The following is a 14,796-nucleotide window of genomic DNA, read 5'->3' as shown; positions in this document are numbered from 1 at the left end:
CTGTCCGGCTGAGCGAATTAATCATCCATACGTACCTTTGCTATAGACAATTAATGCAGGTCTTTTGTCAAAGCCTTCCATTGGTCCCAAGGTTCGACAGTTGGAAATTCATGGATAACACGTGCCTTGTAATCACTCTGATTTGGACTCTCTGATGTGTAGGAGATTGACATCAAAGAGAGTTCCTTTAATATTACTTCGTCTTTTCCTGAATCATGCGTGATAAATGCGAGAATTTTTCAATTGAGTTTTTCTCAATATGACTACTTTCTGAACACATTGATTTTTCAAAATGGTCGACTACCTAAATCGATCAAGCACCGTGATATTTCGTGAAATACGAAGCAGTCGATAGCTTGGGAGGTGAAACTAGCTAAAATGTGGGTGAATTTAGCAGATCCCGAAGAGAAATATCTAATCGTTATATCGTTTTATCGTCGCTTTCCCTTTCAACGGAGAATCTCCTAGCAGTCTGGATTGATCATTGACCATGACTCATGAATTGAGGGATTTAAGTCAGATGATCCACCTTTCATGTTTTCCCATTCAGTGAACTCGAATTTCCCCGGTAGGCTGTCTCGAGCCGTGCGGTTCAAAGTTCAGCCAAGACTTTCTCCAGGATGCAAAACTGCATCATCTAGAAAATTGGCCGGAAATCAGGAGCCGAAGATCCACAAATCTGTCAAATTGGGCAATCCGTCATAAAAAGTCCCCATGTTTCTCAATTCTGTAAGATCAATTCCTATCATCCATTAAAAAATATTCCTTTCTAATCCCTCTTTCAGCTCAACCTCTCAACATGGTCAAAATCGCACTAATCGGCGCGGCCGGCCAAATTGGCACCCCTCTCAGTCTTCTGTGTAAAGCAGTAAGTACGCATCGTGAATTCTAAAGACATCGTATCAAAGCACTTGTGGCTGATTCGGGTTACAGAGCGATCTATTTGACGAAATCTGTCTATATGATGTGGTCCATGCGCCAGGCATCGCCACCGACTTGATGCATATCGACACTAAAGCCAAGGTCCATGGCTACCTACCGGATAAATCTGGTCTCAAGAAGACCCTCGATGGCGCAGACATAGTTGTTGTAACCGCCGGTATTGCTCGAAAGCCGGGCATGACGAGAGATGGTAAGTAATATAAATGATATCCCTAATTTCATTAGCAGCCACTGACGAGGACTTTAGATTTATTCAAGGTAAGTGCCTTGGTCACTTGTTCTCAACCTTGTAAGTGATATACAGCAGTCATTTGCTGACAGGCCTAGACCAATGCCAGCCTTATTCGAGACATCTTCAATGAAATTGCTGCAACATGTCCCCAGGCAATGTGCTGTGTCGTTACTAACCCCGTCAACTCAACACTTGTCATTGCAGCTGAGGCCCTGAAGAAAGCCGGTGTCTTTGAGCCTACGCGTCTATTCGGTGTAACGACCTTGGACGTGGTACGTGCCTCTACCTTTGCTGCGCATGCCTTAGGAGGAAACGCCGATCCCAGGGACTTTAAAGTCCCGGTTATCGGTGGCCACAGTGGAGCTACCATTCTGCCCCTGTATAGCCAGGCTAAGCCCCCAGTCAACCTGGATGACGAAACCATGGCATCCGTTATCAACCGTTAGTTCAATGCTCACAGCTCCCTGTCACAGATGATTTACTAAAACAATCAAAGGCGTTCAGTTTGGTGGTGATGAAATTGTCAAGAGTAAGCAGGGTGCTGGCAGTGCTACGACCTGTATGGCATATGCCGGTTTCCGCTTCGTCAAAGCCATATTGGAAGGCAAGAATGGTGCTACTGTGACGGAGGAGGCATATGTTTACCTGCCAGGTCTTCCGGGAGGAAAAGAGATTGCCACTGAGCTTGGCGTCGATTTCTTCACCGTCAAGGTCCAGCTTGGACAGAAGGGTGCCGTAAGAGCATTGCCTATCGGCAAGATCTCCGAGAATGAGACAAAGCTTCTCCATGTTGCTATTCGCGAGCTGAAGACCAATATCGCTACGGGCCTCTCGTTAATGTCTGAATGAGATGTATGCGTTTCTACAATCAAGGGCTAGAATATTGTCAGTTTGCAAATATCTAGGTCCCTTAACTTATTATATCTTCTCGTTCCAAAGTCGAAGTAGGATTGAAGCCAGAGTTTCAAATATCCATACTTTCTCCTCTATCTACGCCATTGGTTTCTTTTTGATCGTCGCACCCTGTGGCCTATCTTGGTCCTATATATAACCTGATAGAAATCAGTCGCAGGAAACCATTCATACGATATCATCCCCAGAATAGTTTCATTCCCCGGCTTGAGCAGAAGTGCGCTCAGCATGTCAGGTCAAACCTCGCCTTTCGAAATTCTCGATACAAATGGACATGAAGAACCTTATGGCCCCTTCCTCAAAGCTTTAGAATCTTCAATTGATATCTCCTCATTGTCGATCAGCAAAGGATATTTGCACAGTGCAAGAAGATATCCAGCCCTAATCGACATCTAAGCTGTTTGGAAGTTTTGTCAATCAAGGATTACTACTAGTTTTCAATAGACTAAGGTTAATTGGAATTCCCAACATTGAATGTGAAGGTGAACTTTTCTTGATTTGAGATTGATACCATCTCATGGAAACTCCAGAGTAGGAATGATCGACTCTAGCCACGGATCTCCTTGTAAACCTAATGAGTCGAGCCATGCCATCCATTCAGGATCTTGGGCAACATTAGACTCCCCGGGGCTCATGTAACCATTTTGCTCGTGGTGCACCGTCAATTCTTCAATATTTCTCTGGCTAGGCGTGGTCTGGTTCAGAATGGAATCCAGGCTTTTGGAAAAAATCGATTGAGTTTGCTTGCAGATTTGGTAGTTGCTTTGCCCAGATTCGGTCAAAGAGTCGCAGCATGAGATGAGGATACTGATATCTTGGATTATACCGCTTCGATTGATGCTGAGTTGTTCTGTAGGATGCTGGTTTTGTCTCAGAAGCTCCAAGACCAGAACGCTTGCACAAGGCATGGCGTAAAATACTAGCTGCGATGTTGGTCAGTATGAGAAAGTTGAGTTGATTTCCCTTGGAATGTCGCCACTTACCGTCCATTCCATTTCTGCCCTACAAATGTGCAGTAGTTCCCTCTTTCGCGTTGGTGAGAGGACAATGCTAACAATCTCGTGTGCCGTTATTATCAACCTCTCGCGACTATCTTCACTGTAACACGCAAGTAGAGTGTATAAAAGGAACTCCGTGTAAAGATATTCCAACCGCACGGCTAGTAGCATCATGCCATATTCAGTTTGGCCCGTCCACTGTTTCGTTGTGTCATATTTTAGATGTGATGGAATTGACTGCCAGGTTGACTTCAAATTTCGTAGGATGCATCTGAAGCTATTGTCAATGTGGATAATGGATTTGATGCAAAATCGTTACAATACTTACTCTGCCTTTGTCTCAAGGTCTAGCGCTGCAGGTCCAAGCTTCAGCTCTAGGACCTCTTCACGAATCATACAAAGCATGAGTTGTACACGTTGACCGGAAACTGGAAGTATGGCCTTGTCTTTATTCCAACCGTCTGCATCTAAGTTCTCACGAGCTTTGAAGAGGTCTTCGTCTGTGCCCGTTAAAACACAGTCTGGTAGATCAAGGGGCATTTCGATTACGCAAAAGTGCCGACTAAGACGGGCTGGTCTATAGTCGCCGCACTGTCAGCAAAGGTTATATGGGCTGAAGGCTGAGGATAAGGTCCTACCGTGACGTAAAACTGGCCAACACCTTGTCGTGATCATGTGCCCAAGCAATCGCTCTTTTCCGTATCTCGACGAGATAGAACGGCAGAGATGCATCGTGGATGCCTCTATGAAAGCCCAAGGCCAAAAAGACGGATGACATGCTACCTATGAGTCGTAATACATGGTACGAGTCATCCCCAAAGCACCATGTCGCGAACAGTATAGTTGGCAGGAGGAACCATAAAGTCAGATCGTTGATAGCACCAAGATAGTCGCAAAAGGCTTCGCATTGGATGCAGGCTCGAAAAGCTCTTTGCATTAATGTTTTGCGGTCTAATTTCCAGGTTTCATGGGCAGCTAGGCTGAATGACTTGTCTTTTTCTCCGCCAAGGTACACTCCGATTTGCGCACAGTATAAGCCAATTGTTTCCCAGCGCAAAGCTTCTGTAGAGAGTGCTGCTTCTAATGCTCCAGAAGATGCAGTGAGGGGAAAGACAGGGGGCGAAGAGGTTCGCTCGAATATTGCTTGCGATATCGATTCCAGGTTTATATTAGAGCGTTTTTTTAACAGACATCGTATGCTATTATTCGTTGCGGTCCAAGCTAGCCCAATGAGAGGTCCATGAACACATAGTTCTGCGTCAGCAAAGGAAAAGTATTCAAGAGGGTCACCAATTTCGCTGACAAGTTCCAGGATGTTATTCAACAATTCAGCTCCTTCGGAAACCTTTTGTGGATTAGCTAGAGAAGGCCTAGGTAAAGCTATACCTGTCCTTGTCAGGGATGTATATATGCGGTTCGAGTGAGGAGTGTTTGGGTCAGCAAAGCACATCAAGTTCCGGTTCATATTGATTGGCTCGTAAGGTCGAGAGTCTTCTGTCTGCGGGCTTGAGCTTGCTGCGATAAACCTGGGAACATGTTGTTGTTGAAGTGTCCCTGTATCGCTTTGGGGCATGGAATGTTTTGCCATCGGAGCTGGGTGGTAATGACATTGCTGCTGTGATAGGCGGCGACGCGCACACCTCCCACAGATTGGTCGATTGTGATCGCATCGAAATTTGGACTTGCGACATGGCTCACATGATGAAAGCTGGCCATTTCGTCGGACCCTGTCAGTCATTGTGACCTTTTGCATGAATCAGTAAAAAGCTGTCATGAAAGCTGGAGGGATATCTGAGTGGTAGCTCATGCTCCGATAACTTAGCGCTTGCCAGCTCCGAGCTCGGGGTAATTTGTAATACAACTCCGGGAGTCCGAGCTCCGAACACCGATCTGACGTGAGACAAAGTGATTTCTTTACTGTCTACGGGTATTCTCTGAACTTTCACTCGTTGATGTTTTTTAGCTTTGCAGAATAAACAATACATCTCAATTGGAGTAGCTGATTTACGTCATTGATCTCCCACATCATTATTTACTGCGCAGCGCACCTGTACCCTCGGAATCATATCTCATGGATTCGGGGATACATCTGCGCCCCGCGCGAGCCCAGGATCTGCCTCATATTGCCGACCTCCTCGCACAGGCCATGCTGGACGATGAACTCTATACCTGGATGTATCCCGGGCGCCACGAGTACTATGCAGATTTTCGATATTCCTTTCTCTGGCGACTGAAGACAGGTTTCGTCACTCCGGGCTATATTACGGTTGTGGCGGTGGAATATTCTGAAGACCGTGAGGAGATCCGTGGGTATAGTATATGGAAGAGATTGGGGACCGGAGCCGATGCAAGACAATGGAAGCGCCGCAACAATGACTGGTTCCATGGTGGTAGTCCCTTTTCATTGAAATTGACCTTGTCTGGTCTTTATGGACTGGTATCTGGCTAACATCAGTATATACAGCCCTGGAGCGCACATTGCTAAGTTTAGAGGACCGATATCTCTCTCTGGTCTACCCGGACCGCAGTTTAAATATGAATCATCTACAACACTACAGGACGGCTGCGGCTGATGGCGGCTTTCCATTCTCTACTTACCCCGAAATATGGTTCTTGGGGCAATTGGCTGTCGACCCGGCTCATCAGCGTCGCGGCATTGGCCAAAAATTGGTCGATTGGGGACTGCAGCAGGCACGGCAAGAGCATGTTCCTGTCGGGTTGGAGGCCGGTGTTAAAGGCGCGGGGTTGTATCAGAAGCTTGGCTTTCACATAGTCAATATGACCCAGTTAACTTCTGGCGTGACTATTCGGGCAATGTTGTACACCCAATAAGTGCCCACTAGGGCTCTGTATGGTCATCCTACGGTCGGCACTAGGGGTTTGTTCGTCAAAACCTCTTGAAACACAGGTTGAAATGCAGAAAATCGAAATTGATTCATACAACTCAACACGATGTTGGATGAATGTGCTTTCTTATTTAGAAAGGCCGTAATCCTCTGGTTCAAGGACTAATTCATTTACGATGACATACTTCACAATGATCAACGAGAATAGACAGTTCAAAAGCGAGAGATATTATGAAGATGCTTCTCTGACTGTTAGTGTCAAGAAAAATGTGATCTAATACAGCTGGAGCCGAGCAAATCACACTGACGGTAAACAAACCCACCCTTCAAGCGGTCTTGCATGACAAATCCAACTGCCTCTCTCTTCGTTCTAGATTGTCTTAGTCTATAGTGTTGAAAAGCTTATCCGTTTGTCATCACTAGCAGCGGTGGCGCAGTGGTAACGCGTGAGATTGCAATGATATTTGCAAACTATCTCAAGATCCCGTGTTCGAACCACGGTCGCTGCTTTTTGCACAATTTTTTTATCCTCATACAAGAGAATCTGAATTAAGTCGGGCAGATAGTACTTATTATAATCTTCACATCCGTCGGTAAAAGATCCGATATGATGTTATCCAACTGGACAGCGGAAAGACCACATGTTCATGGTTGTGCGTGGTGTTGTGAGTGATAATCATAGTATTTCTATATAGGCGAGGCGATTTATGGATCTAAATAGATCTAGCACGTAATTCTCCCGGCTCTTCCGAAATGCGGTTACAATACCCCGCAAACTAACATTCTTAAGACCCGACGAAATGTACTTGACTGTACCCATTTTCGACTGTCTTGTCTGTCAACCTCTAGTCTCGATAAAGGCTATAACATCAAGGTCTCAGTCTTTCGAGCACTGCTTCTTGAAATTGCTTTTTATGATGAAAATCATTTACAATTGACTATTCGTGCTTGAGACACTGGAAGATTCTCAATTCTGTTGTAACGGTAGTGGGCCGGCCAGATGGGTCCATGGTCTTTCCAATGGCCTGTAAAAGCTCTTTTTTGGGGCGCTCAGTATGTCAATACCAACTGGCAAATATTCTGCTCTTATGGTAATCCTTGACTCGTAAGGTACCTCGTCAATCGGAACGATGATATCAGGGGCACCGGGAATTGATGCAAGAAAAAGCTGCTCTAGCGCAGACTGCCAACAGGGAAATGGCGACGTCTCTCTCGTTCTTATAATTTGGAGCAGTATTTGCGATTGAAAGAACAAACAGAGTCCCAGCCTCACTATTAGCTTCGGCCAACATTGTGCTAAGCAACCACTCCCTGTAGACATCCATGCGCTCTGTGGCCTCCTTGTGCTGTTCTTGCCATCTCCCCATCGGTAGTGTACAGAGGGAAGCACATACGGCGGCTTCCCATCATATTTCTCGCTTTTCGCGAAAGGAGTTTCCACGGATGTAACCAAAAGGCAGATTGGTTTTGCATCAATAATGACGCTAGACCTATTCAAATGTTCCTTGGTGTATAACTGTTAGCAAATCAATGAGTATTTTTATGTGGGGGTTACTGGGGTAGTGCCTAGATAGGAGATGGAGAAGGAGACAACATAGGAGTGGCCTATAGAAAAGAAGAGACTCCGAGGGTCTAATCTCTGAAGTTTATCACTTATACACCGCTGCTTAATTGAATCACACCGCCAGTCTGCCTCCCCTACTATGCATACTAATATCTAGTATGTGAGTATCTCGACTGCCCCTGTCTGATTTTTACCTGATCCTATGTACCCTATTACCACTGTCCTTACTGCTTTTCTCTTGATCATTATTAATATTCAGGCATCCTTAGGAATCGTCAGGTAACGGAAGTAGAACTATTCAAGGGGCCAGTAGGAATAATGATCCTCAAAATCTTGTCTGGAAAAATCGATGTCGCGCTCTAATGATCCTAGGTCATAGTAGCATACTGCCCAAAAATTTGTCATCACCAGCAGCGGTGGCGCAGTGGTAACGCGTGAGATTGCAATAATAATTGCAAACTATCTCAAGATCCCGTGTTCGAACCACGGTCGCTGCTCATTTTTCTTTTTTTCCCCCTAGCTTCTGTTATTACAGTTACAAGAGAGATTCTCTCTCCTACTTAGCACTAAAGAAAGGTGTACAATAAATAATGATTAATCCACTTATTGCCTCCTATACCATACCCTCAGGTAAATAAAAAAGGACCTATGGAGATGCTCTTCTGAAGTCGGGCATATGATATCAAAATTTTCATGTTTACTTCTCTATAGCTACAAAGTAGTAGAGACTTATCATATCGTGTCCCGCGAGCCTTACAGTTGACGCATACATTAGTAGACTTCAGAGTGGCGGCCGCTCGCGTGATTGCTTTTATGAGATTGACAGTGGGGGTTCTCTGGGGTCGCTCGCGCGATCCAGCCAAGATTTGGAAAACCATAAATCTTTTCCCACTTTCAAGACCACAAAAACAACATAAATTTAGTTATTACAAATAAATTTGGGAATCTAGGATATATATGTATGACCTTTCATCCCACAGCCAGAGTATATCACTTGCCGCTGAACTATTAGCATAGAAGATAAAGTAGACTTTACGACCAGTTTATCAGTATGTAGTATATCTCTCCATTGGCCATAGATTTCAGGCAAAGTGAATAGCCAATACTTAGTTCTCCAAGGTATTGGAATCTTCTTAATATCTACCAAACTAATTCTTACCCCGCAATTTAGTAAATGGTGGATGAATTGCCACACCAACGATCTTGAACAAGAAACGGTTCGTACTATACCATGGGCGAAAGACACCACCAACGTCATCGAATTCCAAGTTCATTAAGCAATGATCTTGCCCTAAAAACAAGTTCTGCGCAGTCTATCAGCTTCAGTAATCCTTTATACATTACTCTGTATAAAACTAAGAATGTCTACAATGGAATCCACCAACGACGAAAACAACGGGATCCCCTCGGATCCCACAAGAGCCGCAACAGACCACAGAGAAGACCGAGGATCCTCACAAACTGACAACAGGATCGAACTAACCGAATCAGCCGCTTACCACGTTCTGGGCTACAGCTACCCCGTCTGGCGAAAATGGCAGATCCTCTGCGTTATGTTCTGTATCCAGATATCAATCAATCTAAACGCAAGCCTCTATGCCAATGGCGTCTCAGCTATCGCCCAAGAACACAATGTCAGCGAACAAGTCGCCCGAATTCCACAATTGACTTTCCTCTGCGCCTATGCCTTCGGATGCGAGCTCTGGGCTCCATGGAGTGAAGAACTCGGCAGATGGCCAACCCAGCAACTCAGTTTGTTCCTCGTCAACATCTGGCAATTGCCCTGTGCTCTTGCCCCCAACTTTGCAACTTATATCGTGGTTCGTCTGCTTGGGGGACTCAGCACAGCTGGTGGCTCGGTGACACTAGGTGTTATTGCGGACATGTGGGAGCCCGATGACCAGGAATATGCCGTTGCATTCCTCGTGTTATCGTCTGTTGGAGGCTCGGTTGTTGGTGCGGTCGTCGGCGGGTTTGTGGAAGCCCGTCACCCATTACCTTGGATATTCTGGGTTCAACTTCTTGCTGGAGGATGTGTCCAGATTATGCACTTCTTCCTCGTGCCTGAGACAAGAGCTACGATCATTCTTGATAGGGAGGCGAGGAAAATGCGGAAGGCCGGGCCGGGGAATGTTAATATCTGGGGTCCTCATGAGCTTCATGGCTTTTCCCTCTCTCCGCGAGATATTTGGACAGTATGGAAACGGCCTTTTGTTATGCTTCTCACAGAGCCTATTGTTTTGTGGCTGTCACTGCTAAGTGGGTTTAGTGATTCTTTAATTTTCACTTTTCTGCAAGGTTTTCAGCCAATCTACAAACAATGGGGCTTTGGGACGATTCAGATCAGTCTCGCCTTTATACCGTCAGTATTCTCTGTTCCATTCTCAAGGGATATAGAATGATCCTATCTTCTGGACTAACTTTGTGTGTTATTTCTAGGCTGCTCATCGGATATTTTCTCGCATATCTCTCTTTTCTACCCTCCATTCATATGTTTAGACAAAGACGACGCAAGCTAGGATCTGAATCTGTTTCCCCTGAAAAAAGGCTGTGGTGGCTGCTCTATGGTCAGTGGGGATTTTCAATTTTGGGCTCGGTGTGTTTGATTTTTCAATTTACTAACCATAGTCCTAGTCATACCCTGTCTACCAATTGGCCTCTTTGGCTTCGCATGGACAAGTTTGGGACCACCACAAGTCCCTTGGATCGCCCCCATGTTATTCACGATGGTAATAGGTATTGCTAATGTAATAAGTTCTCATAAACATAAAGAGATATTATCTAACTTCTACAGTACTCAATCTACCAATCATCCATCGACTATACAGTCGCTGCTTACGGAGAATATGCAGCATCTGCAACAGCAGGCAATGATTTTGCTCGTGATTTTCTTGCAGGGATTGCAGCTATGTATTCCACTCCAATGTTCGAGAACATTGGCCACACACATCCGTACGAATATGCTTCAACCATTCTTGCTTGCATCTCGATCCTTGTTACAACTCCTATCTACTTCTTCTACCGAAATGGTCCTGCAATTCGTGAAAGGTCACCGTTTGCAAAGATCATGATGGAAAAGAACAGAAAACGTCGACTTTCTCAGGCTAAACGAGGTGAAAAGAACGGCGTCAATAACACTCATACGGAGCACATTGAAGGAGATCCCGAGTTGGCGCATTAATGGAATCTGGCCTTTCGCTTTATTATTGTTCTATTTGAAATGAAAAAAAAATTGAAACAGGCTTTATCGGTACTACAAGTCCCTCAAAACCACATTTTCCCATCATCGTGCTACATGCACCAAACAGCCCAGGAAGTAGATTCTTAACGTTGCTTAGGTATTGTTGCAGGACGCGCGGAAAGATTCATTTGTTGGAATCGCGGGTACAGAACATTGGCACTAAATAAAAGGGATATAAGTAGACCTCGCCAAATGGGCGGGTTGGGTTTCGACCCTTGACCCAAAACCCGCCAAGAGATTAAAATACACGTAACATATACCTGATTACATCACTCTATATCTGGTATTGGTTGTATTTCAACAGTAATACTGTAATATACAGGTAAATGGGTTCTTGGCGGGTTCGCGGGTATTCCTTCGGGTACCCAAAAAAGCAATATGGCGAGGTCTAGATATAAGTACATAAGATGTTCGCAATCTATCACGTGATCCGATATGGTGTAGTGGCTAACATCGTCGTCTCTCACACGACAGCCGGGGGTTCGATTCCCCCTATCGGAGTTTTTTTGCTACCAAAAAGCAGCATGATGGATACAATCCTTCATAACGCAGAAAAGTTTGGTTTTGGCTTGTATGAAATGCCATTCCATCTTGCTGATACGGGACTTACCGGTCCTGGCTGCCCATTCAGGGAGATGACCAAGAGGGCGATTGCAAAATGATCCAGTACTTCGGCATATTTTGAAGATAATGAACATTGTCGATAATGCAACACATCAATGTCATCTATACTATTACATCATCGCTAAAAGTCGACTCACTAGTAGTATTAGCGCGCTTCTAAGAGATTACTGAAGTTAAAAGCTTGAATACCAGCTATCAAGGAGAATAGATATTACAGACATGCAAGATGAAAGACCAGGGCAGGTTAGAATAAAGTAATTGTGAGCAGCTACCGTGGCTATTATGGTATAAGCCTATCCCACTATACTAGGCACTTAAAGACATAGATATTATACAAAGTACATCGGCATAGAGAACTTGTCACCGGGTTGCTCCGATAAAGAATCTTTCATCATCAAATCGCATCCTCGTTCAAACAAGCCATCACACTCACTGTATTAGTGATAGTCGTTGTGCGAAGGCCACGAGAATCGGTGACCTGGCTCGGTGCCGTAGTTACCACCGGTGAAGCATCGGATCCATTATCATTCGCCGCTGAGAGAGTCGGGGTTGGAACCTTGTCCAAGGTTACAGGGTGGGAATAGTCTGAGCACCAACCAATAGTCTTAGGCACGATTCCGGGTTTTATATATTCAGAGATAAAAGTGCTGGCAGTGCTGGGTGACGGAGCAGGGTGGACGTGGGAGTGATGATGATGGAAAGGACGGGAGCTGGGACCGGTAGGGCTCACCGTGACATAAACGGTAGACGCCGCAGCGCTAGGGCAGGTGGAAGTGGTCGAAAAAGGAGTAGGGTCCACACAGGCAGTGCCATTGACGGGATCAGAGACAGTAAACTTGTCTCCCTGTGCGTAGATTATGTAGACGTTGGTGCCATTAATGCCGCTGATCTGGTATCCCCATTCGGGGTCGGTGTCGCAGGGGATTTGGACAGAGTGAGACAGATCCGATGTGGGGACGTCTATAGCCAGTGGAACATAGGATGGAGGCCAGTACACAAAGTTCCAGAGATAGAGACTGAAGTTGGTGGGATCTGTATCGACGCTGGTCCACTCGACGGTGATGGTGGACCCGGCTGCGTAGGTCGTGTTGGCTGCAGGACTGGTGATTTCGATGGCAGCGACAAGCGAAGCGAACGACACGATCAGAGGGATCACAGAGCGCATCATCTTGATTGTCGTATTCTTTTGCTTGTTTCTTTTTGTGGTGAATAGGAATCCTGATTTCCACTATCGGGGAACACTGGCAGATGAAGAAAAACAAAAACAATAATTTTTACTGAAACGTACTTCCAAGGAGTGACTGATGATGATCCAAAGAGAATGATTGAAAAAAAAAACAATGAATGACTAGAAGTTGGAACAGGAACTTTGCCAATTGTAAGGTAGGAATGGGGTCGACGAGGATATAAGTACTCAATTGCGGGGAATTGATCCAGAAATCCTCGGGAATACATAAGCCAATGATCGGAAATTAAATGTTCTTGGAGTGGTTCCTGCCGTAGCCTCTTTGAATTATCGTTAGTCCTGATATGCCCGGTGATTGGTAGTGTTCGAAACAACTTGTGGGGTCCGTGCGCGGCTAGTTCCTTGGCTACAACGTAGCTCGGAGTCGCTGTACACAACGGGTGAGGGATTCAGTCCGCCCCCTATACCAGACATTTACCGGTCGACATCCTCAGCCATTAACACGCCACATGGTAACCGAAGTCCTTTGCTCTGCTCAACCTCTCGTAAACCGCCAGCCACCCAGACCCATAACTATCTTCCTTCAATCTCCCACCAGCCAGGTGAGTTTAAAGCCTCTGGACCCGAATGTATTATCGAAGGTGTGCTGCAGGCGGTCTCTGATCTAGTTGCACCTCTCCTTGCTACTTTCTACTGCGCCTGTATCGACTTGGCGTACTGCCCCACTATATGAAGTGAGGCGCGTACAATTGCCATTCATATGCCCGGGAAACATGTATTCTGGATAACATGGTGGATGTTCACATGCTGCAGTAGCATCTTCAAGAAAAGTGGAACATGTCTTTATGGTTTCAATGGCGTCTGTGAAGTGTCTGCGCTCGCAGATATCAAGATGTTACTTTCAACAACGCCCGGGAACGATTTGAGAGGCAAACGCCTACCAGGCGCAGCGACGTATATCTTCGCAAATCAGCACTGGTGATTTTAAGGAAATGCACAGCGATATAGAGGTTGAGTAATTAGGGACATATGATTGTGGTAGATGGCACACGCATCCCATTCCGCAAGATATGAGGCACCTCCAGGTGTTTTTGGGAAGAATGCGTCGAGGGAAAACACAGCCCAGTTAAATAGAACCACAAACTGGTTTGCATCAAGGGACTGGAGTACAGCTTCACGAAAAAGTCTATTGGAGTATGGGGTCAGCTGACCCTCTCCGTTTGTCAGCGCGTGCATGTCTTTAGCTAGATCTCTCTCTCTCTCTCTCTCTTTCTCTCTCTCTTTCTCTCCTCCATCCCTCTCTGAATACAGATCTTGTCCCTTTCTTCTGTTTTCACGCTACTATCGTGTAGGCCTTTTCCCCCATGTCCGGCAGATCAGCAGCCAACGAATTCGATGACAGCTCAACCGGTTGCTTTCGCAGGAACGACTGATCAAAGAGCCGCGCAACAGGATTGAGATGGCCTTGTCAGTGCTGAAATCTGGTCAGGATGTTTAATCCAATGTGTTATGTTCCAGCGGGACATAAAACTGTCTATTTGCAAACCTGGTTTTGAGACATTCATTCAATTGAAAACTCATCACTTGGTCCATTATACATCCAAGGCTCTTGGTCAATTCCCTGTGCCTGCACAGGTTGGCAGCCAGCGTACTTATCAACGATGTCCCACAATTTTATCAGGTCAATCGGTCTGCTATCTGGATCAAATAACACTATGACTTCCATGAATTTCTTTGCCATTGGGTCGATTTGGGATAATATCATCGTCCAAGTGTTGCTAATTGATGCTTCGTAAGAGGCAGTGTTTGAAGTCTCCTTTTGGAAAAGCAAATTGTGCTCGAAATCGGAGTAGTGCTGTAGGAAGATCCGGTATGATGTCGCTATACTGCTTGTATATGATCTAATCTTTTGCAACACCACCGGCAGATGGCCCAAACGGTCTGTGATCATTCTAACAGCTTTCAGTTCCTCGGGACTTGTCATTTCCGCGCCACGGTTGATCTTGAATATGAACTGTACACTTCATCATTGAAAATTAATGGGACTTTATGGCTTGCTGTCCTCGTTATATCGCGGGTTGTTATTATCACAGATCCATGAGCTCTTCCAGGCCAAAATGGCTGTAAGGTTATTACATCATTGACATTTTCGAAGATGGGAGGCCACCGAAGGAGTACCGAACTCGAGCCTGAGCCTGTTGTTGTCAATCTACTAGTGGCACGTTAAGTCGGGGCTCTCCAGACCTTGGAA

At 45.5% G+C, this 14,796-nt stretch overlaps 6 protein-coding genes across 6 annotated transcripts; 3 read left to right on the top strand and 3 right to left on the bottom strand.

Moving 5' to 3' along the window:
• Nucleotides 1–799: 799 nt before the first annotated feature.
• Nucleotides 800–2,023, top strand: N7520_004971 (malate dehydrogenase; the record flags this gene model as incomplete). The annotated part of the gene is made up of 5 exons (XM_057138905.1): nucleotides 800–868; nucleotides 934–1,132; nucleotides 1,190–1,200; nucleotides 1,270–1,615; nucleotides 1,671–2,023. 5 exons carry the CDS (start codon nucleotides 800–802, stop codon nucleotides 2,021–2,023), a joined length of 978 nt encoding a protein of 325 aa, XP_056997112.1.
• A 578-nt stretch (nucleotides 2,024–2,601) lies between these two features.
• On the bottom strand, nucleotides 2,602–3,624 carry N7520_004970 (uncharacterized protein; the record flags this gene model as incomplete). Its single annotated transcript, XM_057138904.1, has 3 exons — nucleotides 2,602–3,009; nucleotides 3,070–3,355; nucleotides 3,413–3,624. 3 exons carry the CDS (start codon nucleotides 3,622–3,624, stop codon nucleotides 2,602–2,604), a joined length of 906 nt encoding a protein of 301 aa, XP_056997111.1.
• Nucleotides 3,625–4,545: 921 nt separating this feature from the next.
• Nucleotides 4,546–4,800, bottom strand: N7520_004969 (uncharacterized protein; the record flags this gene model as incomplete). The annotated part of the gene is made up of 1 exon (XM_057138903.1): nucleotides 4,546–4,800. One exon carries the CDS (start codon nucleotides 4,798–4,800, stop codon nucleotides 4,546–4,548), a length of 255 nt encoding a protein of 84 aa, XP_056997110.1.
• Nucleotides 4,801–5,155: 355 nt separating this feature from the next.
• N7520_004968 (GNAT family N-acetyltransferase) lies at nucleotides 5,156–5,916 on the top strand (the record flags this gene model as incomplete). The annotated part of the gene is made up of 2 exons (XM_057138902.1): nucleotides 5,156–5,394; nucleotides 5,643–5,916. The coding sequence occupies 2 exons, from the start codon at nucleotides 5,156–5,158 to the stop codon at nucleotides 5,914–5,916; spliced, it is 513 nt and encodes a 170-aa protein (XP_056997109.1).
• Nucleotides 5,917–8,855: 2,939 nt separating this feature from the next.
• N7520_004967 (uncharacterized protein) lies at nucleotides 8,856–10,675 on the top strand (the record flags this gene model as incomplete). The annotated part of the gene is made up of 4 exons (XM_057138901.1): nucleotides 8,856–9,753; nucleotides 9,793–9,856; nucleotides 9,994–10,090; nucleotides 10,289–10,675. 4 exons carry the CDS (start codon nucleotides 8,856–8,858, stop codon nucleotides 10,673–10,675), a joined length of 1,446 nt encoding a protein of 481 aa, XP_056997108.1.
• Nucleotides 10,676–11,753: 1,078 nt separating this feature from the next.
• On the bottom strand, nucleotides 11,754–12,527 carry N7520_004966 (GPI anchored serine-threonine rich family protein; the record flags this gene model as incomplete). Its single annotated transcript, XM_057138900.1, has 1 exon — nucleotides 11,754–12,527. The coding sequence occupies one exon, from the start codon at nucleotides 12,525–12,527 to the stop codon at nucleotides 11,754–11,756; it is 774 nt and encodes a 257-aa protein (XP_056997107.1).
• Nucleotides 12,528–14,796: the final 2,269 nt, after the last annotated feature.

This window comes from Penicillium odoratum (genome assembly GCF_028828045.1).
Source record: "Penicillium odoratum strain IBT 22623 chromosome Unknown utg000004l_segment0_segment0, whole genome shotgun sequence".
Lineage (NCBI taxonomy): Eukaryota > Fungi > Ascomycota > Eurotiomycetes > Eurotiales > Aspergillaceae > Penicillium > Penicillium odoratum.
Note: the sequence above shows the minus strand (reverse complement) of the source record. Positions and strands in the feature narration are given on the sequence as shown.